This window comes from Pimephales promelas, chromosome 3 (genome assembly GCF_988280905.1).
Source record: "Pimephales promelas chromosome 3, fPimPro1.hap1.1, whole genome shotgun sequence".
NCBI lineage: Eukaryota > Metazoa > Chordata > Actinopteri > Cypriniformes > Leuciscidae > Pimephales > Pimephales promelas.
Genome location: NC_142771.1, coordinates 15798581 through 15824264, shown reverse-complemented (window position 1 = coordinate 15824264; position 25684 = coordinate 15798581). Strand labels below are relative to the sequence as shown.

The window sequence follows — 25684 nt, the reverse complement described above, 5'->3', positions numbered from 1 at the left end:
CTAGAGGTGGGCAACAATTCATCCAGCAATGCTGTGAGACTCTGGCTTCCTACCTTGTGCTGGTTTCTAAGGAGATGCCAGTGGGCAAACACACAAAGAGAGACAGAGAGACCGAGTTGAAGAGAGAAGGGGAAAGAAAAGCTAGTCCTCCGCGGAGAAGAGCTCTTGGCAAACGCTCAGAACTGGATGCAGAGCAGCGTTTATTTCCTTTCAGACATCGTCAGGGAGAACCAAGAGTATGTGAAATGAATAATAATGAGGGGCATTTCATGTAGCGTATTTACCTCTGTGAGGCACCTGTGACGGAATGAAAGGGAAACGAACTACGATGAAAGACAGGATGTGATGTCGCTTCTCAGTATCACTTGTCACAAGAGTATTCTGAGAGTATTACAAAGAATTATTAAATTAGACAAAATTTGTCAATATTATTAGTTCTATATTTTACAACATGATGTATATACAATCAATTCAATATTATTTACTCTGTTATTTTTATAAATATAGAGCACTGATTCTTGAGATAAGGGACAAAAGTGACAAACAAATAAAATCGATACATTAATCGAAATTGGATATCAACTTTTGGGGATGGAATTCAGGAAATCTCCCTCATTTTCAATGTTCAATGTTGACAGCTATGCTAAGGGAGGCTCTGTTTCTGAACTTATAACCAGAACACAAGTACAATTTAGAGACAAAACACACCAGCCTTGTTTCTATCTACCATTTCCGAACTCGCCGCATTAACCCTATAACTGTCAGTGCAAAATAAAACAGCAATTTCAAAACAATTATAAAGAGTCTGTGTGCTAACTTTGATTATGGTTGCACTTGCACTTATTGTTTGCACTTCAGACTTCAATGAGTTCAGTTAGGAGGTCACACAAAGCCTCAATAAGAAGTTATGGAAGCTCTTAAATGTACAGTAAGGTCCGAAGAGACTCATGTGAAATCAAACAGGAGAAAAGCCAGTCAATAAAAACCTTTAACAGTGCTTATATATTGTTTTCTCACAATGCATTTGATAACTCACACTCATAAAGTAGACCTGAAATGACATGCATTAGTGCATTATTAATTAAAAGATTGTAAAATGCACCTGCATACTATATTTCCAGTCATGAATTTTGTCATTGAGGATTTCTGAAAAAAAAATTGTGCAAAAATCTCATCTCCGTCTCATGAACCCAATCTCGTGAGAAAAGCGTCTCGATATACAGTATATATATATATATATATATATATATATATATATATACAGTATATATATATACATATATATATATATATATATATATATGATTACGAATTAATATATTAAATTTTTACAATAATAATGAATTACTTAATTAATAATGAAGTAATTACTTTCTGAATCTAGATATCAGATTACATTAATGGAATTTCCTGAGCTGGTCTTGGTCCCAAACTGACAGAAGAACACCTGTGTTGCTAGTAGAACATCTCTGGTGCTGCCAAGTTAAAAAGCCCACCTCAGACAGTACAGCCCGCGGTAACCTTTCTCTGGTCAGCCCAGTTTGCTGCTCAGGTTTGGATTGCTCCCCCTGGGCAGTTCCAGAAATTCCCTGATATCCCAGATGTCCAACACCAGCCCCTTTGTCTTGCAGATGTTCAACAGTAGGTGGTTTCCTCCACACCAGAGGTCCTCCAGCAGCTTCCTGTACTCTGACTCATGGACATTGCTGATGTTATGTATACTGCAATGATAAGTCCACAGAAAAACATCTGCAGGTGGCGTGACCCACTGTTTTATTGATAGAGTGAGAGTATAAAAAAATAAATATAAATAAATTAAAAAAAAAAAAGAGATGATCATGGTCGGCCTTTCAAAAGCTAAACAAACTTCTTTAGACATTGTGTACAGGTTTGCAGATATGCAAGGAAAAACGTTATTTTTATTTTATTCTGACCCTATACGATAATAAATGTATGGATGTGTTTTTTTTTTAAATATTTATTTATTTAATTTTACTTTATATAACATCTGCTGCTTCACTGTCCGTAAACAGGTGAGCCTAAATTTCAACCTGCTTTTATACATCCATAGTACTGTATGTATTGTGTGGTCCATCGATGACAAAATACAGCCATCATCTATTCTATACCGACAGATTGCATCTCTAGAGTTACTGTAATAACCAGATTGATTAAAAAGAATGTGTAATGTTGTAAGGATTTTGGACACATAATGACATAACTGTAAATTAATTTAAACCCTCTATGAGGGCTGCAGGAGGGGGTTTGCACCTCTCTCTATCTCTCTCCTTCAGTCCATATGTCCTAAACAAGCGTCTCTTTCATCCACTCGTTCACAAAAGCTTCCTTTCATTCCGTTGAGAGATGGCTTCACACCAGTTCTGTTTCCAGAGTGATACCCAGTAAACATAGTGAAGGGAATGCCAAAAATCAGTGGCCTCGGGGTCAATGTTTGTGTGTGTGAGAGAGAGAGAGAGAGAGAGAGAGAGAGAGAGAGAGAGAGAGAGAGAGAATGAAAGATAGATCTAGCTGTTTGTTTACAGGCATGTCAACCTCCATTAGAACACACATGTATAATACATTTATAATGAATGTCTTCAAGAGTGAGTCTGAAAATGTCCGCTGGGCTCTGGCTATGTAGGTATGAATGTACCTGGTATGTACTTTGTATGAAGAAGGGTCATGCTGCGGACTGACTCAAAAATGAGGCATTTTGAGACACCATCCTTATCCTTACTGAGATGCACTGAATCCGAGGTAAACAATTATTTTTTAATTATAAAAAATATATGAAATGGATTTTTGAATTAAAGATGAATTAAATAAATCATTGCAACTGTTCATTTTTTGGTTATTTTGAAAAGTGACTAATTTACATTAGAAATTTTTGAATGAATAAGTTGATTTTTGATTATCTATTCATCACTGCATGAGCTAAAAGGCCTACCTTGGAAATGGAAAGTCTGTCCCAGCTTTTAAGAACCAGTGCAGTCAATATATTCTGGCACCTGGTTTTTGTACCTGGACAGAAATGGGTTTTAGAGGTTCCCTCTCATTTAAAAAAAAAAAAAAAAAGGTACTTCACTACATTACATGTTGTGAAGGCTATATCTTTGTTGTTCAGATTTTTGACTGTGGGTCTCTAGCAGCTTGACACATAGCATGCATGAACACCGACTATCAATCTGAATACTGATGTTTCTTTTACTGACCTTGCAATGGCTTTTAAGGCTAGTATATCCCAGCATCATACCACAAGCCTTTATCTCTGCGCCTACATAGGCACATATCTTAAAAGGAGAAAAAAGCGGGCTTTTAATAATGGATTAAGTTCAGTCAAAAGGGGTATCAACAGAGAGTAGATGAAAGTACTGCTCAGAGATAATAAACCAGGCTGTAGCTACAGGCGTAGCCAGAGGAACTGAACCGGCTCGTGACACAAACACACACATACACACAAAGATCATCAATTAAAGACAATACGCCACTGTGCTACCAGACTATAGATTAAATGAGTTGTTTTACAGAATATCAAAGACTCAAATCTTGGTTCATCACTAAGCAGCGATTCAAATTTGTGTCTCTAAACAAATTATTAATTAGCGAACAAAACCAACTACATCAAATCACATCTGATAACCATTCAGGCACTGTTGAGTTCAAAAAGAGACAATTAGCAGCATGGTGCAAACGGAAGAAAATCGTAGGCGTAATATGGTGTTTGTGCGCTAAAAGCCATTTAAAGCTAGTAAAAGTGGGCCGTCACACTTCTGATCTATTGTTAAGCTAGTGTGTGCACACTGCGTATCACCAGCATTTCAATATGAGTTCTGTAATGTCATAAAACATGTCCTGGCAATAATTATGTTTGAAAACTGCATTTGGCATTTTTTTCTCACTATTTTCATCCATCTCCTTTCCGAAATCCAATGAGAAAGTAATAACGTCTCTCATTAAACGATGCAATTTGAATGTATTAATGAATGTAGCATTCAGGGCCAGAGATCAAAAAGCAGGGCACGATTTTAAAGACCTTATTTAACTTATATTTTAGACAAAACATGGCCAGTTACATTTGCTCCATCAGTGCAAATAGTTAAACTAATGAATGTTAATCTAGTACACGACAATGATGTAGGCTACTAAAAATGGAAAATTGGTCCTTTTGCGTTCCTCGCATACAGACAACAACACGTTCAAAACAATTCCCGTTCACACGGATCCGGTAAAACCACTAAAACTGCTTCCAGGCCAGTAGTTGGCGATGTCACTTTTTAAAGAAACACTACGTGCCTATAGACTGAACACGTAATACTCATGCACATGATGTCACAAACTCGTGTTTTTGTAGTTTCCACAGATACAATAAAGGTATTGTTTTCAAAAATGTGCACATTGAAACCAGTTTTAAAAATTTCGCTTTTTCAGGCCCAAAAATCAAAATAAATCAAATATACTTTAATAATATATTATTTTTAATATAAAATAAATATTTTACAAAATATTTTTTACTATAAAATTACCATAAAATAAAAGCTATATATCTAACCAAGTTGTGTTCCAAATTTAAAGTTGTTATCACAAAAATTGAAGTTCCTATGAGATTTTGTTTAGGCGTTATACCAAAAATAGCCACCGGGTGCCATTGAATTCCATTGAATTTAATTGTATGCATTCTGCCATAACAAATTAATAAATTTCTATCCAAATATCACTTCTGTCACTAAATATGGAACCTTGAGACTAAGACCCTTCTGACAATATGTGTTTTGTCAAGATTAGAAAAGGTTTTGATAATAAATTATGAAAGATGATGCCCAAAAGGGAGGGGCCTAATAAAAAAAATACCATTTCTATGATAACGCAACATCCAATTTCAAAATGGTTTTCACAGGATGAATTCGGAGTTCGTAAGCTTTCAAATGATACCTAATTTATGATAACTACTAAAATATGTCATATAATAATTATAAAATATATATATAATATATATTATACTTTTTAGAGGACTTCTTACCTTACTTTTTAAAATATAATTTTATCTTTTTTTATAGACATATACTAGATTATGTTTTATTATGAACTTTTAGCACTAAAAATCAAAGTTTCAATTATTAAAAGTGTGTCCGTCAACTTTTTGTGACAAAGGTCAGATACTCCTGTAATGACGTCTATTTTTTGAGGCGCACTCTTGTCATAAATTCATTTATTACTGTTCATTCATAATTGGGATTAAATAACATCTATTCAAGAGTCTTAGACATTTCCAACGATATATAGTTTGTCATGACTAGATCAGGATTTAATAGTAATATAGTGAAGTAAATTTAGGTTGCTCGTATTCACGGGCAAGTGACAGTTAAGGGGTTCAAATCTTACTTTTTTCGGCAAAATGATCTCTTGATTTTAATTTGTCAACTCAGTACTTCACAGTGGTGAAGAGTTTCTTTTCAAGTTCTGATGTTTGTTTGTTTTTGGTTTTTTTTTGCCAAAAGACCTCATCTGACCAAAGAAGCAGACTACAATCAAAGTTCCTGTTCAGTGAACTTTAGCTACTCATATTTGTGATTTTTAAAATAGCATAAGCTTTCTTCTGACAAGAGTAGCTTTGATAGTTTGAAAGTAGATTTTTGGAAATGTTTGGCCTCTATGAATGGAGAAAAATATACCTGCGTCCTCTATTTGAAAATTGTTTCTAAATAAGATAGTGGCTTTATTTAAAAAAAAAAAAAAACAGTCTTCTCCATTATCAGCGATATGCTAATTTTGGAGATATTACTATAGATATTTTGGAGACACTAATATTGGAGATATGGTGCAGTGATAATGGCTTTAACAATGTTGAAAACAAATTTTCCCTAATTTCAGAGATATGTAGTAAATTTGCAATTTTTTGATGCAGTTTAAGATTGATGCTATAAAAAGTAGGTTTTCATATTGGATGTATCTACTTGAGTGGCAATGATTGTGAAAAGTTCTGCAACTTGCTGCCATGGTGATGTGGCTTTCGTATGAGGTCCAAGATGAGTGGAAACCATTGTACACCTTCAAAATGCAATGGGTTTCGAATCAATTTCAGTCCCCATGAAAAACGCCTTGTGAAAATCCCAGCCACTGTGAAAAGCTATTCATCTGGGTAATGCCAAGGTTACGTACAAGACCACTCTATCTCAATGCACGCTGTGTCGCTTGGCGCGAATATCCATATTTCATAAACAGATGTGCTGTTTACGGGTGGCAGGGGCATGTAGACAAGACTCTCTCACCTTGCCAAGTCATGATAATGGTGAAGGTAACAGCTGGTTGGCCATATGGGGTTTTAGAAGAGCCATTGGTAAATCCTACTAACTTGATCTGTAAAATAAATATGAGTTCTCATATCGTAGATTCTCACATTGTAGATCAGGTGATGATTTGTGGTTTGGGGCATAGTAATCAGGGGGGAAAAAAATTCCAGAGCCAATTTTTGAGATTGAATGTTGCATCATTTCACTTCTTTCATGCCATTTCATGCCCTAGGCAGGTTCTGAGAGACGCGCTTACCTTGCCAGTTGATTTGCTTCTGTTATTTCCATTGGGTAGGGTTGAAGACGAGTTGACGTCCTCATGGAGGCGGTCCAGAAGCCAGAGCAGGAATTCCAAAGCATCATGCTGTGAATTCCCCCGGAATTGAGCACCATATTTAGATACGGTCATCTGGAGATAAGAAACAAGATAAAGGTCACACAAATACCAGTGTCAGATTGTCTATTAATATAGACATAACACAAAAATGGTATTGAACATGATCCCTTTATTCAGTTGACACACTTGATATATAAAATGCTGAGTTGTCTATAGATTGTCGAGAAAAACAAAAAACAAACTCTTTGAATAACAGCCGCAGTGGATCTGACTCAGAACAGGGAGTTTGTTAGATACTGAGATGCAGTGGAGACCAGATGGAGGATGTAAATTGCATTCTGTTATATAGTGAATAATGCTTTTCACTGCAGATCATGACAACAACTGTGTAAACAAATAACTGAAGAATCCTCATAACATCTGTGGTCACAAAAAAAGTTCTGATGAAATGCATTGGCAGATAACATCAGCAGCAACATTTGTGATTGTTTGTTTTTTGCTTTACATTAATGTAAAAGATTTCTATTTCAAATGAATGCTTTGAACTTTCTATTCATCAATGAATTCAGGAAAAAAAATCAGTTTTAACAAAAAGGTTAGGTGTGTAGGTTAGGTATGTAACCCTCGTTCCCTTGAAGGAAGTAACAGAGACGTAACGTCGAAAGTGACCAACTGAAAGAGAACCCTAAATAGCACTACAACGGTTTTCAAAATTGATTATAATCAATGTGTGGAAGCTTGTTTCTGCCACAGAATAAAACATTTCAAAAGATAATTGCTACTTTTTATCTCACAATTGCGACATTTCTCAGAATTGCATGATAATAAAGTCGGAATTGCATGTTATGAAGTCAGAATTGCAAGAATTGCACTTTATAACTCACAATTATGATTTTATATCGTGCAATTCTGAGATAAAAAGTCAGAATTTTGAGATAAAAAAAAGATAAAAGAGATAGAAGAGATAAAAATCGCAATTACCTTTTTAATGTTTTTATTCTTTGGCGGAAACAAGTTTCCATAGAAATATTTCTTGGGCATCAAATCTTCACATTAGAATGATTTCTGGAGGATCATGTGACACTGAAGACTGCATGGAGTAATGATACTAAACATTCAGCTTCACCATCACATAAATAAATGGAATGCAGGAGGGGGTTTGGAAGTAGCCATCAGAGGATGGATACATGGTTGCCATAAAGGTATGGAAATGCTCAGAAACAATGCTCAGGTAGGCCGTGGCATTTAAATGATGCCCAGTTGGCACTAATGGGCCTTAAAAAGTGCCAAAAACCATCTCCCACACCATTACACCACCACCACCAGCCTGCACAGTGGTAACAAGGCATGATGGATCCATGTTCTCATTCTGTTTACGCCAAATTCTGACTCTACCATCTGAATGTCTCAACAGAAATCGAGACTCATCAGACCAGGCAACATTTTTCCAGTCTTCAACGGTCCAATTTTGGTGAGCTCTTGCAAATTGTAGCCTCTTTTTCCTATTTGTAGTGAAGATGAGTGGTACCTGGTGGGGTCTTCTGCTGTTGTAGCCCATCCGCCTCAAGGTTGTGCATGTTGTGGCTTCACAAATGCTTTGCTGCATAACTCGGTTGTAACGAGTGGTTATTTCAGTCAAAGTTGCTCTTCTATCAGCTTGAATCAGTCGGCCCATTCTCCTCTGACCTCTAGCACCAACAAGGCATTTTCGCCCACAGGAGGACTGCCACATACTGGATGTTTTTCCATTTTCACATTCTTTGTAAACCCTAGAAATGGTGCACTTGTGAAATTCCCAGTAACTGAGCAGATTGTGAAATACTCAGACCGGCCCGTCTGGCACAAACAACAATGCCACGCTCAAATAATCCTAAAAATTCTTTAGGTGAGTGTAAATATATAGTAAGGTACTATGTTATCCTGTATATGAGCTATCATAAACTGCTTTCTTTTAGCTTAGTCTTTTTTTTTTTTTAATGACAAATGTGCCCAAGTCTAGTAAAAAAATCATCATTCCAAAGTAACTTGAAGGCACACATGTTTTACTAGTCCACATCATATTCTCAATCCAGTTTAAAGTAGTCTTGATTGTCAGGTGTATTTAAAATAATAATTTTAAGGCTGAGTGACATAAAGATTAATTACAGCAGCATTAACCATACGAACTCAATCTAGCAGCTGGAAGCAAATTGCAGATAATAATATGAAGCCGTAGGCCTAAGGACTGAGATAACATAATAATCTTAACATTAGTCATATAGTGAGAAAGTGGGTCACGTGGTCACAGAGTTTAAACCCATCTTCAAAAGAATGAAAGTCTAGATGCCCAAATGCCTTGTCCTAATGAGTTATTTATTCAACAATTCATTCAAAGCACCTTCTAGTTAAAAGAATGTGACTGAAAAACTGCAAGATATATTTATATATAAACAAAGGACAAAGGTCACAAGGCTTGTGTTGGGAGGATAAAAATGTAGCCTAATGTTTAATTTATAAGATATAGCCTAGTCATTAGTCACTGACTATTTAAATTCAGGTCCTGTGAAATTTCTTCGGCATTTGTGAAAGCTTTGAGAAATGTAGGCCTCTACGTATAGTGGAATTAAAATATAGGATTCCTAACAGTTTCATACTGTAGGAAAAGAAAAGCTTTCTTTTTGTCAATGAGTGCTCAGCCTGAAGAGGATTGACTTGCACTTGAACGGGAGTTTTGTGTGCAAAACTAGTATTAGTATGGAAGCAGAACCTTTAATGACAATGTGGCCATGAATTTTATTGGTGTCTTTTTTGGTTTTTGATCCTCTTGTGAATAAACACAACTGGGTTTATAGACATTCACCGACTCTTTCAACAACAAAAGTTCTGTACTGCATTATGGAGAAACATCTTAATGTTTTTATATATTTCAAGACAAGAGATAAGTAAGGAAAAGTACCCAGAACCATCCATTAAATAGTCAAAAAAATTAAAATAGTATCGGACAGTTCAAACATCAAAGCTTTGGTCTTCAAAGGCCACTTTTTCTTAAAATCCAGAGAGTGAACCCAAATATAAGGATAAAATAATTGTGTATGATCTCATTAAATAATTTGTCAATGCAATTTTCTTTCCAGTGTTGATGCATTTCAAATTGAAACATGGATTTCCATGAAAAAAAAAAACAAACATATTTTTGAAGACATTGCGTGCACCATGAGAAATTTCTAACTGATGAGCATAACTATGAAAACAAATTGAATTTAAAAGATTATATATAGATAATATAGAAATATGACCTTTTAAGATTTTTAACTCATTATCAGGTCCTTTAATAAAATGTTTTATTTTATTTCATGACAACTTTCTGTTGCTAGTTGTTTGCAGGTAGTACACATGCATTCTTATCACAAACATTTTATTTTTTTAGAATTCGATATTGCATCAATTTTTGGTTTCCTGTAAAAGAAACAGTGTAAATTTGAAATCCATATTTCTGCTAGTTACATCAACTTTTAGGAGTACACTGCTTTACATAGATTATGTCAGAGCCAACAGACATACAATACGGCCAGATTTACTAAAACAGGGCAAATTAGCATGAGAGCCCAATATAAGTCAGCGCAATACCCACTGACTCGAGTGTTAAGATCTGTGCATGATCTACTGACAACGCGCAAATTAAAGAACAGACACAGCCGTATCATTTCCATAATCACCAACACAATCTAATAGCAAGTGCAGCGCAAATTAGAGTCTGGTTTAAGACATGCTTTTTTGGGTGGTAAATAACGGCGCAAATACCAGTAAATTGACTAGCGTAAACCTTAGTAAATCACCTTGCGTGATTCATTTAAACACTCTCCTCCCATAAATTTTGCATTTGAAAGGGAAACTCCAACAAAGGCATATGCAATAAGGTCAGCCACAAAAAATAACTATGTCCATGCCTTTTCAGAGCTAATTAAGATTCATTATTTCTTGATTGTCCTTAAAAGAGCGAGCAACATTCATCACACATTATATGCACATACCACACAGAATATAATAGACATATTGCACAAAAAATGGCAACACAATAGTAAATAAAATTTTAAAAAATGTTTTAATTAGCCTATCCATTCTGTGAATTCAATGTTCTTATAGCTGAAAGTACAAAACTTTTCACCGGGCATGATTTTTGTTATGGGGTAGCTGTCTGTATCTACGGCCGGAGTGGGAAGACCAAATATAATTCCTCACTGCCCACAATCCTCAACACCAAAAGAGGGTTTGTGCGAACGCAAACTGTTAGTAAATCTGGCCCATAGAGTACGACTTTGTTTCCAGTTATTTTTATTCCCAATACTAACTTGAGCAGACTTGATGAATCAATGTAGACTCACATCAACTATTAACTCTGCTACGCTCAACTCTAAGTCAGTGGGACTAATCAGTCAGGAACAGTACAACATGACCTTGTGATCTTTGAAATACCATCCTGTCATCCATCAACCACATACCATCTTTTTCAACAGCCTTTTCCCCTTAAACAACTCATTGGTTTGAGTTCCAATAGCACTTTTAACCATGTAGATGTTCTACATTGTACACAAACAATGCCCTAGTTTTTGGATTTTGCTCTTCCAAAAATTACACAATTGAACCAGTCACCACTTGTAATGTTGTCGTCACTGTATAATTCAGGTCGTTTTAAGTCTAATTAGAAATAGATTGCACTTCACTGACGCCGATATTAGGCAAATGAAGTTAGGCGCAGTAGGAGCCTTAAATTATAGTGTAGAGCACTTGATTGTTTGTAGATGGCTCTCAATTTTTTCAGTCAGGCACTCATTAACTCTAACAGACGTCAGAGAAGCAGAGCGAGATTTGCAACTTATTAGACTCTGAATCAGATGAGGTTGTAGATTTTGTCTTGTGGGCTAATATACATTAGCATATTGTTTCAGTGTTGGGTTTTCCCTCATTGAGTGGGCAAAAGCTGTACATTTTACCTTGAGTGATCTTGTAATTCTCCATTTGTCTAACAGTCAGCCCAGACTGGGGTCCATCAAGGCAATACCAGTAATTTCAGACGTTTGATAGTAGGGTGTGTGAAGAAATGGGCCTCTTTTTCTCATACTTTATGGCTACACTCCCACCTCTTCTCAATGACGCTTTTCCACAGAAATCTTTTCTGGATTTCTAGCTACTCCTCCCACCTCAAGATAAATGGCTTGCTAAATGTGTTTTATTGTACATGTCATTCTAAAAGTCTTAAAGAGTTAGTTCATCCAAAAATGATATTCTGTCATCAATTACTCACCCTCATGTCATTCCAAATCTGACATTCGGAGATTAATTATTCATGAAGATATTTTACAAAATCTGAGTTGCTCTTCTAAAAAACTACTGTTTTACTTTTGTGTCTGTGTGTGTACTATTTCTTTAAGTTTTTTTTTCCCCTACAGGTCAAATCCTACCCTATCTCACGACCAATTCGTACGAAATTCGTACGAGTGATTCAAAAGTGGCTAATTCGTACTAATTCATACGACCTCACTCGTAGAAATTTGTACGATTTGTCTAAACCCACGTGACGGTTATGTTTAGGGGCGGGGTCAGGGGTAGGTCATTCGTACGAATTCATACGAATTGGCTAATTCGTAAAATATGTACGATTTAGCTAAATCGTACTAATTCGTACGAGTGAGGTCGTACAAATTGTTACGAATTAGCCACCTCGTAAAATTCGTACGAATTCCCGTGAGATCGGGTTGGTCAAATCAGGGACACACGAAGCAACTAGAAGGTTGCTGAGTAATTTTGTTAGCAATATTACTAAAGATAACAAAGGCTGGACTAATTAGGTAACATAACTGTCATCGTGAAGACATTTGTGCTTCTACCATAGTAAACCATTTGCTTTCTGACGTCTGTCTTTAAGACTGTAGTGGCAAGTTCTTTCGTCATCATTTCTCAAGCAAATGTACTCTATAGTAGTCGATTTCTTAGAAGGCGGTGTTACATAAGACTTGCGTTCCAGATTGTCCTCGTCTTTGTGGACCGTATTCAGCGTGGTGGTGGTGGCTTTTCTGAGAGTACACTCTAGATTTTACATTTACTCTCTGGTGGTGATAATGCTATCTGTGGGAAGTTTCTCTTCCTGATCTATTTTTTGCTTAGAAGAGATCATCCTGTGGGAAAGCATTTGCTCGCATACTGAACAAAACGGTCACATCAGAGAAAGCCTCATCAGCTTATTTGAAGTTGTATGTGGGAAGCTGAAACACGTCCAAGAGATTTTAAGTTAAATAGATACATTAAAGGAGTAGTTCACTTTTAAAAAAAACTTTTTGCTGATAATTTACTCACCCCCATGTCATCCAAGATGTCCACGTCTTTCTTTCTTCAGTCGATAGGAAATTAAGGTTTTTGATGAAAACATTCCAGGATTTTCTCCATATCATGGACTTCATTGGGAACCAAACGGTTCAAGGTCCAAATGAGAGTTTCAGTGCAGCTTCAAAGGGCTTTAAATGACACCAGACGATGAATAAGGATCTTATCTAGGACCCTTCGAATCATGACTCGAAAAAAGATTTGTTCATTTTGATGAACGAGTTTGAACAGGAGAGTCACGAATGCTCAGAAGAACAGAACAGAGCGAGGCGAGCGTTTGTGCTTATAAAACTTAAACTTCTTCATTTATTTTTTAAATGACTGATCGTTTCGCTTGATAAGACCCTTATTCATCGTCTGGTGTCGTTTAAAGCCCTTTGAAGCTGCAATGAAACTCTCATTTGGACCTTGAACCATTTGGTTCCCACTGAAGTCCATTATATGGAGAAAATCCTGTAATGTTTTCATCAGAAACCTTAATTTCTTTTCGACTGAAGAAAGAAAGAAGTGGACATCTTGGATGACATGGGGGTGAGTAAATTATCAGCAAAAGTTTTTTTTTTAAAAGTGAACTACTCCTTTAATGTAAAAAGGAATGTATTTAATTTGGGTGCTGACTGTACAAGGTCACCATTTCCAAAATCTTCACCATTTTAATAGGTTATCTGGTGTGACATTAATTTTTAAAAGTACAAATTTTCTCAATAAATTCAGTTTGGTCAAAAAACAGCATGCATTCTAATTATGAAACCATAAAGACAGCATGCATGCTAATTATAGGCTATATGATTTGCATGATATTTGGAGACATTAAAAAGGATCTTCTGAAGTGGGCTATCAGGTTGTAAAACATTTTTAATATTTTTAATATGAACTCACAAGTTCCTGCAATAACTTTTAAGGACAATTATTGCTTTTGTTTGCTCCTGACCTGTTATGCGCATTTGAGCAGGCTATATACATTGAGGAACCTTCACGAGATGCCTGTATGGATAAAAGCATAATAGAAAAAAAAAACAGTAAACTTGAATGAGTTGACTCTACCTTAAACTCAGCCGAGAGTTGAGGTGTGTATTGAAAAGTCCAAAGCGCTCGGACCAAAGACGCAAGCCGTTCCGTAACTTCTCCTATCCCGTGCTGACCGTTCTCATCCATGATAAATCCGTTCATTCCCCTGTGACACATATCCAGTTTATATCGCTCCAAACCCAGATATTCTGAGAGCATGTCCGTGTTGCTCAAGCACTGCACGACGGCGTTCATGAAGCAGGTGTTCCCGTGGTTCTTCAGACCCAACGCGCCTGGCGTTTTGTCCCCGTACAGTGAAAACAGTCGTTCTTTCGCGGAGGAACGGCAGGGAAGAGAGGAACTTTTCCTCACTTGGCTGCCACTGTCCTCTATTTTCACATGTCCCGAGTTTCCAGCGCAAGGTGCGCTTTCTCCAAACCCACCATCATCATCCTCTGCATCGGACCGTTCTGTTGTTTCCCCACCGCTAGCTAAGCTTCCCAAACTTTTGAAGATCTTACTCACCAAACTTTCCACAGATTTAAACGATTTTCTCCTGAACAGTTTCCCTGCGCGTTTAGTAGACTTCCCCGCATCTTTTTTCGCGTTCTTGACGCGTTTATCCATGCTTCTTGTTGATTTCCCTCTGTGTTATTAAAACGTTCAAGCACGTAGAGTGTTGTTATCCTCACCTGATGGTCTAGCTAGATATACAGCATTATGGACAGCAGTCGCTTCACGCGCACATCAGCGCTGATATTTTTTTCTTACGCTCGCCCTGAAGGAATGATTGACGGGTAGAGCGGTCAGTACGGCGACGTCACACTGCCAGACGGTTAGGAGCGAATGAATGATTGACAGCTCTCAATAGTGGTCAGCACGAGCGCTCCTGGAACTTCATACTGTGGAGGGGAAGCTGCCTTCGAGAGCGAGCGAAGATTGACAGGTGGAGCTGTCAGTACGGCAAGCCTAGTGACCAGTGTGCGAAGTAGGGCTATATAATGACTTTCAAGGGGTCGACTGTTTGGAAATAATTTTAAGGTGCTTCTATTTTATTAAATGTCGACGGTTACTGTCAATAGAGGGAATTTAGTCATTCTAAATACCATCATAATGCACATATCAAACCTTCAATGTATTTTCCGACCTTGGGAGATGGTTAAAAAAAGGGTTAAAAAATCTTGAATAAAAAAAAACTCTGTTGTGCTTTGTTAATATTTTTCTCAGTCGCTTTTGTTCATTTCTTGAATCATCTTTTTGCAAACTAGTATGTACATTTCTCAAAACTATTAGTTTAAGGCACAAAATTTAAGTTTTTTTCGCCTCAAGGGGGCGTGGTTTCCAACATTATAAAAGGCGTTTATGACGCAGTGATGAGCTGAATGATGGGACTTGCTGTCAAGCTGATGGATCTAATAATAATGTTTATGGATGAGTGCAAACATTCATGTTTTTTCAACATTACAGTATGAAGCAGGTCGCGATGGCTAAAGAGACAGCCATCACACGCGAGTCCCGCGGATTTAAAGGAATACAAGGACATTTAATTCAACCGAACTACCCGCAAGTGCTGGATTACTCATACAGGTCAGTTTTTTTAGACGAATTAAACTTTGCTTGGTCTAACATTACACTATCACACTAAATGACGTGTTAATTAGTTTGCCATACGAAACTAGCAGTAAGCGAGATCAACATTAGAATAACATACTGATATTCTAACATTCCATCATGTTGAGCAACTTGAGCTAATGTTATATAACATTGATTTGTTTAATACATTTGCTCACCTGTAAAGCTGTCAAGTCGTGACTCGTGAAGCAGTCAAGTCTCAAAAATGCCATGCTGATATTGACCCTCATTTAATCAGAAATATCTATACAATCTTGGCCTCTTACCTCTTACTCTGTTTTACCTCCATACTGCTGAGTGCTGACCATGTTTGTTTCCTTGTTGTTCTTTCATTGTCAGAATTTGTAGCACATTAAGCTCCATGACATACCTTTGGACTCTTTTAGAGAACTGGTTGATCAACTGGTTGACTGGTTGATTTCGGCTCCTCCCGACCGCAGACATAGGTTTGCAAACAGTTTTTCCAGAGTTTTTCGATCAATTTCTTGCATTTTCCCCCCTTATGAACAACAACTTTTGGTACATGATTAAAACACCTTGTGGTTTGATCGATTTAAGTAGCCATAAATGACTCAAAACACAGGCATTTTGAGTTTGTTACAGTGCTTTCTAAATACAGAAAATCACTTCCTGCCCTCCATTTGTATTTCGCACTATGGCAACGCAGTGGCGTCATGTCATATGAAAACAAGCTATTCAGGACATATTAACAAAATGTGTAGAAAACATGCCTGACAGTTAATGACAACTACCATTCTCAACCATATAATATATATTGATCAACATAACAATTGATAATGTAGGAAACAGCAGGCACTTTTACATAATCAATTGCATCAATATACCAAAGCATTTGTTCAGAATTTTAGTCGTGATCTGAGAAATGCACCAACGCGACTGGAAAAACTGTAATATTAAAGAGCACCTATCATGGATTTTTGAAAATGACGAAATGAAAATGTTCATTTGATGTGGAATATTGCTCTAAGGGAATGAAAACATCCTGCAAAGATTTATATCTGAAAGTGCACCGTATATAAAGTTATTGTCTGTCAAAAGTGAGAGTCGACTCTGAGTCTATGAAATGAATTGTTTTTGAAACGAGTCATTAGCTGGTTCGTAGTGACGTAGATACGAAACATAAGCATATTGGCCACGCCCAGTTACTGCGCACACAAACGGAAGTGTAAACTTGAAGTCTACACATTCAAATACTTCAGCTAAATCGCATCATGTCGAGAAGACGCTGTGTTCTACAATGCAAAGACAGTTCAGCCACTTTATTTTCATTTACCAGGGACGAGCATGTGAAGAATCAGTGGTTAGAGATCATATTTGCAACGATACCACAACAGTATAGCCCAAACCTTGTGTTCTCATCATTTTAATGACGAATCATTCAGAAACATAAATGAATTCAAATGTGGATTCGCAAGCCGGTTGTTCCCGAAGGAGGTCTCAGTACCCAGTGTATATGGATCAGCTTCCTCCTCCGAATCACAACCTGTAAGTATTATTAATAATTGTTGCTTTTATGGGATTTGTAGCGTCGGGGCGCGAGGAGGGAAGGCGCAATAATTATGTGTGTGCAACAATATGTTTATTGATATTGTTGTACGAATCATTTGGGAGTCGGTGAGCAAATCAGGTAAAAATAAATGCATATTATAAGACAACAAACGTGTTTTTTGTCATTGCATTCATATAAAACTGTTGTTGGGGACTCCCATAACAATATTAGAAACATTTTAAATGCCATAATAGGTTCCCTTTAATGGTGTGAATGTTGTTATCGCCTCTGACTATTTAATTTCACTCCATCACTCCCATGATGTTTGCACTATGTCCCTGTTTCCATATGTCTTTTACTGGACTTTGCGTAACCCCACACCTTCACTGGTTTATCATCACCTCTTGTGGACCGAGAACAAACGCTCAGTCAGAGTGAAATCCAGTTCCCCGGTTATCTCTTGACTACCACGGTGATGGAATTTTGTCTCAAAACCAGACCACCTACAGTTTCCATTTCTACTGCATTCAGCCAAATCAACAGCCAAATCACTGAGGTGGTTTTAAACTCATTCTGTCCTCTTTACATCTGAACAATCAGACGAGATGAATGTCTGAGGATAATGGCCAAATGGTCTTATTTTTAGATTTCCGGTTCTTTGTACTTTTTTTCTACTGAGATCTTATATGCAAATGACTTCAAAGTACAGAACATGCAGAGCTTAAAGACTTATTGTGTGTATAAATGTCTCTAGGTTGGCAGCTATCGCTTTCAGTGTGGCAGCCCTTTGCAAAACAGCAGATTATTTTTATATTCGGAGGTACATTTACATCCTTTCTTTTGTTGTCGTTGCTTCTGTGTGATAAAAGACACAGAACAATGCAGAAAAGCATGACATAAGCTCTCGTTGGACTGTGTTAAAGCAGCGCTCAGTAAGATTGGAAACTTCTTTGCTGTTTTCTCGCAGGTTTCTCTCTCGAGCTCCCCCTACAGTTTCGGAGTATTTATATATGAGAAAACTGTCGTAAACTCGTTGTCAACTCCCCCTCCCATCTCGTTCAGGCAGGCCATGTGAATTTGTTTTCAGAGAAGCCGGCGAACAAACGGATTTTGTCCCCACCACTTTTGAAACATCTCGCGGCACAGATGTACCAATGCAAATAAAACATCTCCAGTTAACAGCATTCGTTTCATTTGTTTGTTAAATAACAGGCGATCTAGCACTGAAATGTGTTGGCTTCTCTCAGAAACGCGCTTCAATCCGTTGCGGAGATTCTTTCCGGTGAAATCACAAATCAAAATGCACACAAACGTGTCCCTTTTTCTCATGGTTTCTAATTCCTCTCTCGTATATTTTTCCCCACTCATCAAAACATATAAAACCACTGATAAACATTATATCAATTTAACCACTGATAAACATTATTGGTTTTGATGAGGGGGAAATAAAAACTATTCGAGTGCGGAACCTCTGGCCGGACCATCACTGTATTGTGCTCATTTTTATTTATGTGCATAAGGAAGCTATGGACATCGTCGTTCAAAACATTACCTACTCGAAAGAGAAAAAAGAATGAATGCGTTACCCAGCACTTTTGAAAATGCCCTTCCGAATGCGTCTCTGTCCCCAGCACATTTCAAACCAAACTGACGCCCGAGCCATATCCACTGAGGTATGATTCTCAGAACAATATTATTCAAATGTTGAGATAGTGTATATTTGTATTGTGTTACCAAACGTTATCAGTAACATTATGGTTAAAAATCAATAATACTATAAGAAATATTTCCGCTATTTATTTATTTTTAGTTTAGCCTACAGCTATAGCTACTTTGATTATGCATTATCAAAATACATGTTACGTTACATTCATCATTTTTCTGGTGATCCGAGTTGTCTATCGTAACGATTGACCAAAGAAAGTCAAACACGTTCAATTTGTTTATTACAAGTTTGTTTATTTTATTATTGAAGCTTGAGACCGGTGGTACTGGTGGTCTGGGGTGCCTCGGAGTTGATAACACTTGCCAACGCTTGTAGCTAAAAAGGAAAAAGAAAATGTATCAATCTTTTATCAACATATCATTTATAGACAAGGTCAAAATAGCACAGATGGAGTTGCATGTGTGAAGTTGCAATGCAATTTATCGTTTACTTATAGTTCTGTTTGTGTAAATGTGGGTAAATAAATATAAAAAAGTTGCATTATTAGCTAGCAGCTCTCGTGTCGGTTTATGCATTATATATCAAGTCAGCAGCACAGTATAACGTTACTAATTCTGAGGCTGACGACAAGCTAAACTAATGCATAATTTGTAGAATTTCATATCGATTTATAGGCGATCTGAGAAACACAAATAAACCCTGATACTAGAGGAACGGACAAAACACTTATACTTACAGAAAACAAGCAAGTTTGTTTGCTAATGAAAATGCTAACATCTAAGTTACAGTATCTAACGTACTAGTAAGCCGGTAACAGACAGCGAGCATAATAATAATAATAGACAATAGCAAACATCCCGACTCCCGAGGTCACAATTACAAGAAATAACAACATTAAACACAGTTTATTATAAAGATACTTACAAGTGCAACAGCAAGAAGGCCAGGTCAGCATCGGTTTTGCAGGCTTCACTTTCTTTCAGTTCTCTCTATTCTGAAAAAGCCGGTCCGTTTTCTCTTCTTTGTTTCTCTGATAAACACTTCCGAGCTGTCTTCTTCTTCTTTTACATCAGCCATCACGAAAACTTGAAGAATTCAATATCTAGCGTTACCTTTTTCTTATAGCTAGCCGGCTCCTGGATGGCCGGGGGCGTGTACGCATGCGTGTGCGCGTATAGTGCCGTAAAGCAATTCGTTACCTCGCGAGACCTGAAATCTCACGATACTTCCTAACACTGAGGCCGGCGAGCCGCCGGCCCAAAGTTGCAAGGGTGGTTTTGCGGCTCACAGGCACCAGGGGGGTGCGAGACGATCACCATTCAACACGAAATCAGTAATATTAACATTACAATGACTCCAAAGCTGTTCAGTTAAGGTAAAAAAAGTTACTTAGTTCTGCTTTAACAGTTTGCATGTGGACTGGACTGGAAAATGAGAAGAGACGCTATAATCTGGTTTTAATTTATCTACCAGAGGTAATTCAGTGTAGTCTGGTTTGCCAAGCATGCACCGCATCATGGTTCTCTAAGGTTTTTTATTAAGTCTTCATTTTGAACCTTACCACACTAACATTTCTCTCAACTGTTGTGAGAAGATCAAGATTTTTGGGGTCAATAATCAACATGATGATGGGGTCTGTTGTCTCTAAAAACAGTCATTATCTCTAATGATAGCATGCCGTTAACACAGCCTTAGTCCACATACTTTGCTAGCAAGCTGTGTAGACCAAATTGATTTACACCAAGGTATAAAATACTGATCTGAGCTTTACTTTGGACTAGAAAGAATAACTGTGAATTGTCCCTTTACACCCCCTAACCTTTCTTATACACATTTTTTTATTGTGAAAATTGTTATTTTAAGAAATGTTGAATGAAGGGTCCTTTGGGGGAACAAAAATTGTGGCATCGCTTTTGGAAACCTAGTGTATGTGTGTAAAATTTGGCATATTCTTTCTTTAACAGACACTGCTCATGTTTTTCTTTTCATACAGAGAGAAATTCAATCTGAATCCTACTATGAAGGTGAAAGGCAATAAGATGAAAAACAAATCATGGCGTGAGTGAAAGAGAGCTTGAAAAAAGTTGTTTTAGAATATATACTATTATATTCAAATCCACAATCAGTTTTAGCAAGATTACAGGCTGGTGCATTCTAAAAAACAGTTTCATAAATTACATTTCTGATAAGCAGTACAGCTTGATCTTAGTTGTTTGACGTCTGCTGCAGACCAATGCTTTGGTCTCTGTTATGGTCTTGGATTCATTGGTTCAGGCAAAGAATCCTGCCGACCAATAATGTGAATGTTTAATGTCAGTATCACTGGTGAAGACTTTAATCTAATCCTTTTTCCAGACTGACAGATCTGAATGCTTCTAAATCCCACGACACAGATTGTCATGACATCCATATCACCAATTTTAGATATCGCTGTCATTGAACCTTCTGCAGATTCTAAAATGATTATTGCTCTCATATGCTGCTGAATTCCGTGTTAAATTATACCTGACTGAGCAAGGCCTCCGATCAGACTCTGGCTAAAACTCCAGGTAAACTGGGACTAGATGTTTGACTAAACCAAGGCAGACAGGGTAAGTGCTTCAGAAACCATGTAATGTTTGAATACATTACACTCATTATTTTTGCAACTCTAATTGGTACCGATACCACCGTCAAAATCGCTTAGAGAAGCCTTAATTTCATCTAAATTGATCTAAAGACAGTGACGAGTGAGGTACACTTGAGTATTGGTTAGCCTGGGGCGCCATCTAGTGGTAAACGAGAAAAAATACATTGTTTATGCCATTGAATGACTGCTCTGTTGTGGCTCTCACACTAAGAACACCTGAAGAGCAAGTAAAATGGCATTCATTCTCTTCCCTTGATGGCCTTAAAAGCCCTTGTAGAAAGAAATCTGAAAGCATAATGCCTTTTCAGGTCGTCAGTGTTTCTTCCTCGCAGTGAAAATGGCTTGATATTTGAGGACTGAAAGGTGCAGTGTGGGATTTTTAGCGACATCTAGCGCTTCGGTTGCGATTTTGCACCAGGTTTGCACTAAGGGCTCAGCCCACTGCTAACCCCTCCCTTTCGAAGAAAACGGACTAAACATCTCTCCTCGCCTCAAAGAACAGCCAGAGTAAGCCATAAGTGTGTAACATTTTCACTGTTTCTGTACCACAGTCTATTATAAACCACATCATCGATAAAGTTTACTTATAAAGTTTTTTAAAGTGAGGTGAGGATCAAGGGTTTTAATATACATTTTAATATAATAATAGTAATCAGCTGACTGTCTCACAAAGGTAACCAGCAGCACATTTCTCCCCATGTAGCAAACCCATAATACAGCGAGGGAGAAGAACCACATGCAACTATACAGCTATATATTTTTTCTAACATGGTAGTAAAAGTTTAGCTGACTAATATTAGCTGTTACTGTGGACAGTACTGAACTGGTTAAAGTGTACCCTTGTATTCGACTGGTATGCATGAGTATGCGCGGCAAAAATGATTGTAACAGCGCGTGCACCTCCGCATCCCGACCCATAGACACCATTTACAACACATAATAGGCTTTTTCTCTGATTTTGACTTTTTTACAACTCTTCGCGATCGACTTAGATCTTTTACAAGATCGACGGGTTTGTGATTCCTGTAACATACTGTTTTACGGCCAATTACATGAGTACTAATCAGCTGTCTCGCGGACGTTACAGCACATTTCCCCACATAACACAGTGAGAGAACTAAGTTACATGAAACAATCCCAACTACATATTTTACACCACTGACAAGGGAAAAGTCACTACTCACTGTGTTTATGGCTTGCTTTCTGCTGCGTCTCTTTCATGGAAGTGATGAAACGCGTTCTGTAGCGCTGTTTGTTCGCGTTCGGCTACGGTAGAAACATGACGTCACAACATGGCGACCTTCATAGAAGGGATTCCCGCGCTTGGAGTTATAAATGTCTCAGGTAATAATTAAACATTACGGTTTATTAAGTAAGTTCTTTATACACAACTTAAAGCATAGTTATGGATGTCATATTGCATTTCTGTTTATAGATACTCAACTTTTTTACACATTGCAGCTTGAACTTGTATGGTTTACATGCTTTACAAATATAGTTCACCCAAAAATGAAAATTCTGTCATCATTTGCTCACCCTCATGTCGTCACAAACGTGTTTAAATAAGATTTCTATCCCTCCATTGACAGTCAACTACCACTTTGATGTAAAACAAATCCATATGAATTGAGCCGTTTAGTCAAAATTTTCTGAATGGACATGATCGCTTTATATCATGAACTTATTGAATTTAGGCTTTTACTCACATATAAACATTGACCATGTACATGGACAGAAAGCTCTCCATTTTGAACAAGCTCTTCATTTGTGTTCCAAAGATAAACGAAAGTCTTACAGGTTTGGAATAACACGAGGGAGAGTCACTGATGGCAGAATTTTTATTTTAGAGTGAACGAATCCTTTAAAGTTAGTCTAATGCATTTTTGATTTCTAGTGTTAAAGGGATAGTTCACTTTGATATTAATTTTTGGTATGTTTTAGCTTTTGGTATGTTTAGTAAATCATAAATTTTGGTAAATCACTTTATGTGCCATTTAAGAAGTAAATGAAATAGCTTTATAGCTACTTCTACAAAGTGTTGAAAAGGTATATTTCAAGCTATTTTATCTACATTTTGGAGTAAAAAAAAGTGATGATAGCAAGTTATTTTTAAAGAGCACCTATCATGGATTTTTGAAAATGACTGTTTCATGTAGTGTGGAATATTGCTCTAAGGGAATGAAAACATCCTGCAAAGATTTATATCTGAAAGTGCACCGTATATAAAGTTATTGTTGTCTTTCAAAAGTGAGAGTCGACTCTGAGTCTATGAAATTAATTGTTTTTAAAAGTCATTAGCTGTTACATCGTGACGTAGAGAGGTCATTGGCCGCTCCCAACAACTGCGTGCGTAGACTTGAAGTGACGTCTAGAACACAGTCAAATACTTCAGCTGAATCGCATCATGTCGAGAAGACGCTTTGTTCTACATTGCAAAGACAGTTCAGCCACTTGTTTCCATTGTCCAGGGACGAGCATGTGAAGAATCAGTGGTCTGAGTTCATATTTGCAACAGTATAGCCCGAACCTTGTGTTCTCATCATTTTAATGACGAATCATTCGCAAGCCAGTTGTGCAAGGTCTCAGTATCCAGTGTATATGGATCAGGTTCGTCCTCCTCCGAATCACAATCTGTAAGTAATATTAATAATGTTTGCTGTTATGTTTTCTGTAGAATGCACAATATAGTTATATTGTGTTGTGTGTGTTGTGTAACTTGTGTACACTCCGCGCAGCTTCTAAGCGAGGTAAAGTTAGTTTTGTTTTTGATATTCACCAGACATTCATTGAAAAATGGCAATTACCTCCTAAACGACTTAGCCAAGTATGACTTCGCTCTATATAATAAGCACTGCCCCTCAAAAGCCCCCGCAATGTGAGTTTCGCCGGGAAAGCTCGCTCTTGACGGAGACTCGAGTAAGGGACCGTGTGGAAAGTGCACTTTTTCTGACACGTTTGTTCAAACACTATATACAATTTTCAACACTTGACAAGCTATAATCCTGGTTATGGGCGTTCCGTTGCCGACAGTCTCTGCCTAGTGCCTACGGTTTACCAATAACAACTGACTGGGTCTGACTGAATCGTCGAACGAATCATTTGGGAGTCGTTGAGCAAATCAGTTAAAAATAAATGCATATTATAAGCAAATAAAGTGTTTTTTATCCTTGCGTGCACGTTAAACTGTTTTTGGGAACTCCTAAAACAAAAATAGGAACATGTCAAATGCTATGATAGGGGCTCTTTAAATCATAGTTCAGTAGCTAAGACGTTGGGTCAGCCTAACTGTTGAAAGCCACTTTTGCCATGTACCTTATAGTGTAGTATTTTCTCAAAATGAGCTTAGTTCATATGTCTGTACGGTTAGTAGTTTAGCTATTTCTTTCACTGCTTTTAAAGAAGTAAATAACAAAAACAAATGAAAGAAATACGAATCTGATTTGAAACTGGATCTCTGTTGTAATGTTTTGAAATATGTTTAGAATAATTCAGAATACACAGTCTAAGAAGCGTGTTATAGAGGAGTCTACTGTATACGCAATGGAGAGTTATGCATAATGTGCATTGACCATTCGCCCTCTGACACCTCTGTCCAGTTTAAAGTTCATATTGCTCAGAAATGGGCCAATTTAAGGGTCAAACCGGGGTCATATCCGGCACGGACCACCCATCCGTATGCATGCACAAAATCCATTCAAGTCAACATATGGTTGAAAGAAGACCCCAATATGCATGTCAGTAATAACCATAAAAAGAGTCACAAAACATGCTCAAACAAAGCAAGCGCTTTGCTGTCCTGTTGAAAGAAGGATTTTTTTGTTGGTGACCTTTTCCAGCGTAGGAATCAGTTTAACAGTAAATGGCTCTTGTACACAAAGAATCACTTTCAGCCGAGAGAGAACCTTATGTTTCAAGATTCCCCTGTGAGTGGGAGAGCAAAGGACGAGCCAGACTAGTAGACTTCATCAAACAGATCTCTGTCTCATAACTGGAATGCTCTGACCCCAATAAATCATGTGGAAATATTTGTTCTTCTCTGTACATTATAAAAAGGCTTGATTTAAAGTTGTAAATCAAAGTCGATTCATATGATTCATACGGAGATTCTATTGATCAAATTAGAACGGCAACCAAGGATATGATTTTGCAGTGATCTAAATGAGTTGCACATTGCTTTTTTACCAAAAGAGGGCACTATACTGAAAGAAATAGATTATTCGCTACTTTGGGATCGTATAGTGTAGTATTTATAAATATT

The 25684-nt window shown here is 37.3% G+C and overlaps 1 protein-coding gene and 2 long non-coding RNA genes across 8 annotated transcripts in view; 1 reads left to right on the top strand and 2 right to left on the bottom strand.

Annotated features, from left to right (window-relative positions):
• The window catches only part of usp43b (ubiquitin specific peptidase 43b), a 64524-nt gene extending 48564 nt beyond the window's left edge, over window positions 1-15960 (bottom strand). The window contains exons 1-2 of one of the 3 annotated variants that reach the window (XM_089128340.1): window positions 15888-15960; window positions 6544-6696 (exon numbers count right to left, since the gene is read on the bottom strand). In XM_089128340.1, the coding sequence (XP_088984466.1) occupies window positions 6544-6696 (153 nt within the window). In that variant the 5' untranslated portion in view covers window positions 15888-15960. Of the gene's footprint in view, window positions 1-6543; window positions 6697-14025; window positions 14964-15887 lie in introns of those variants that run through there. The other 2 variants (XM_089128339.1, XM_039650861.2) reach the window with 2 other exon arrangements.
• A 3109-nt stretch (window positions 15961-19069) lies between these two features.
• LOC148981990 (uncharacterized) lies at window positions 19070-20194 on the bottom strand. The gene is made up of 2 exons (XR_016155087.1): window positions 19722-20194; window positions 19070-19172 (listed from the first exon to the last, which is right to left on the bottom strand). It is a non-coding gene; the product is annotated as an uncharacterized LOC148981990 (long non-coding RNA).
• A 2480-nt stretch (window positions 20195-22674) lies between these two features.
• Window positions 22675-25684, top strand: part of LOC148981989 (uncharacterized) — a 75273-nt gene continuing 72263 nt past the window's right edge. For all 4 annotated transcript variants that reach the window (XR_016155083.1, XR_016155086.1, XR_016155084.1 and 1 more), the window contains exon 1: window positions 22675-22770. This is a non-coding gene — a long non-coding RNA (uncharacterized LOC148981989). The remainder of the gene's footprint in view (window positions 22771-25684) is intronic.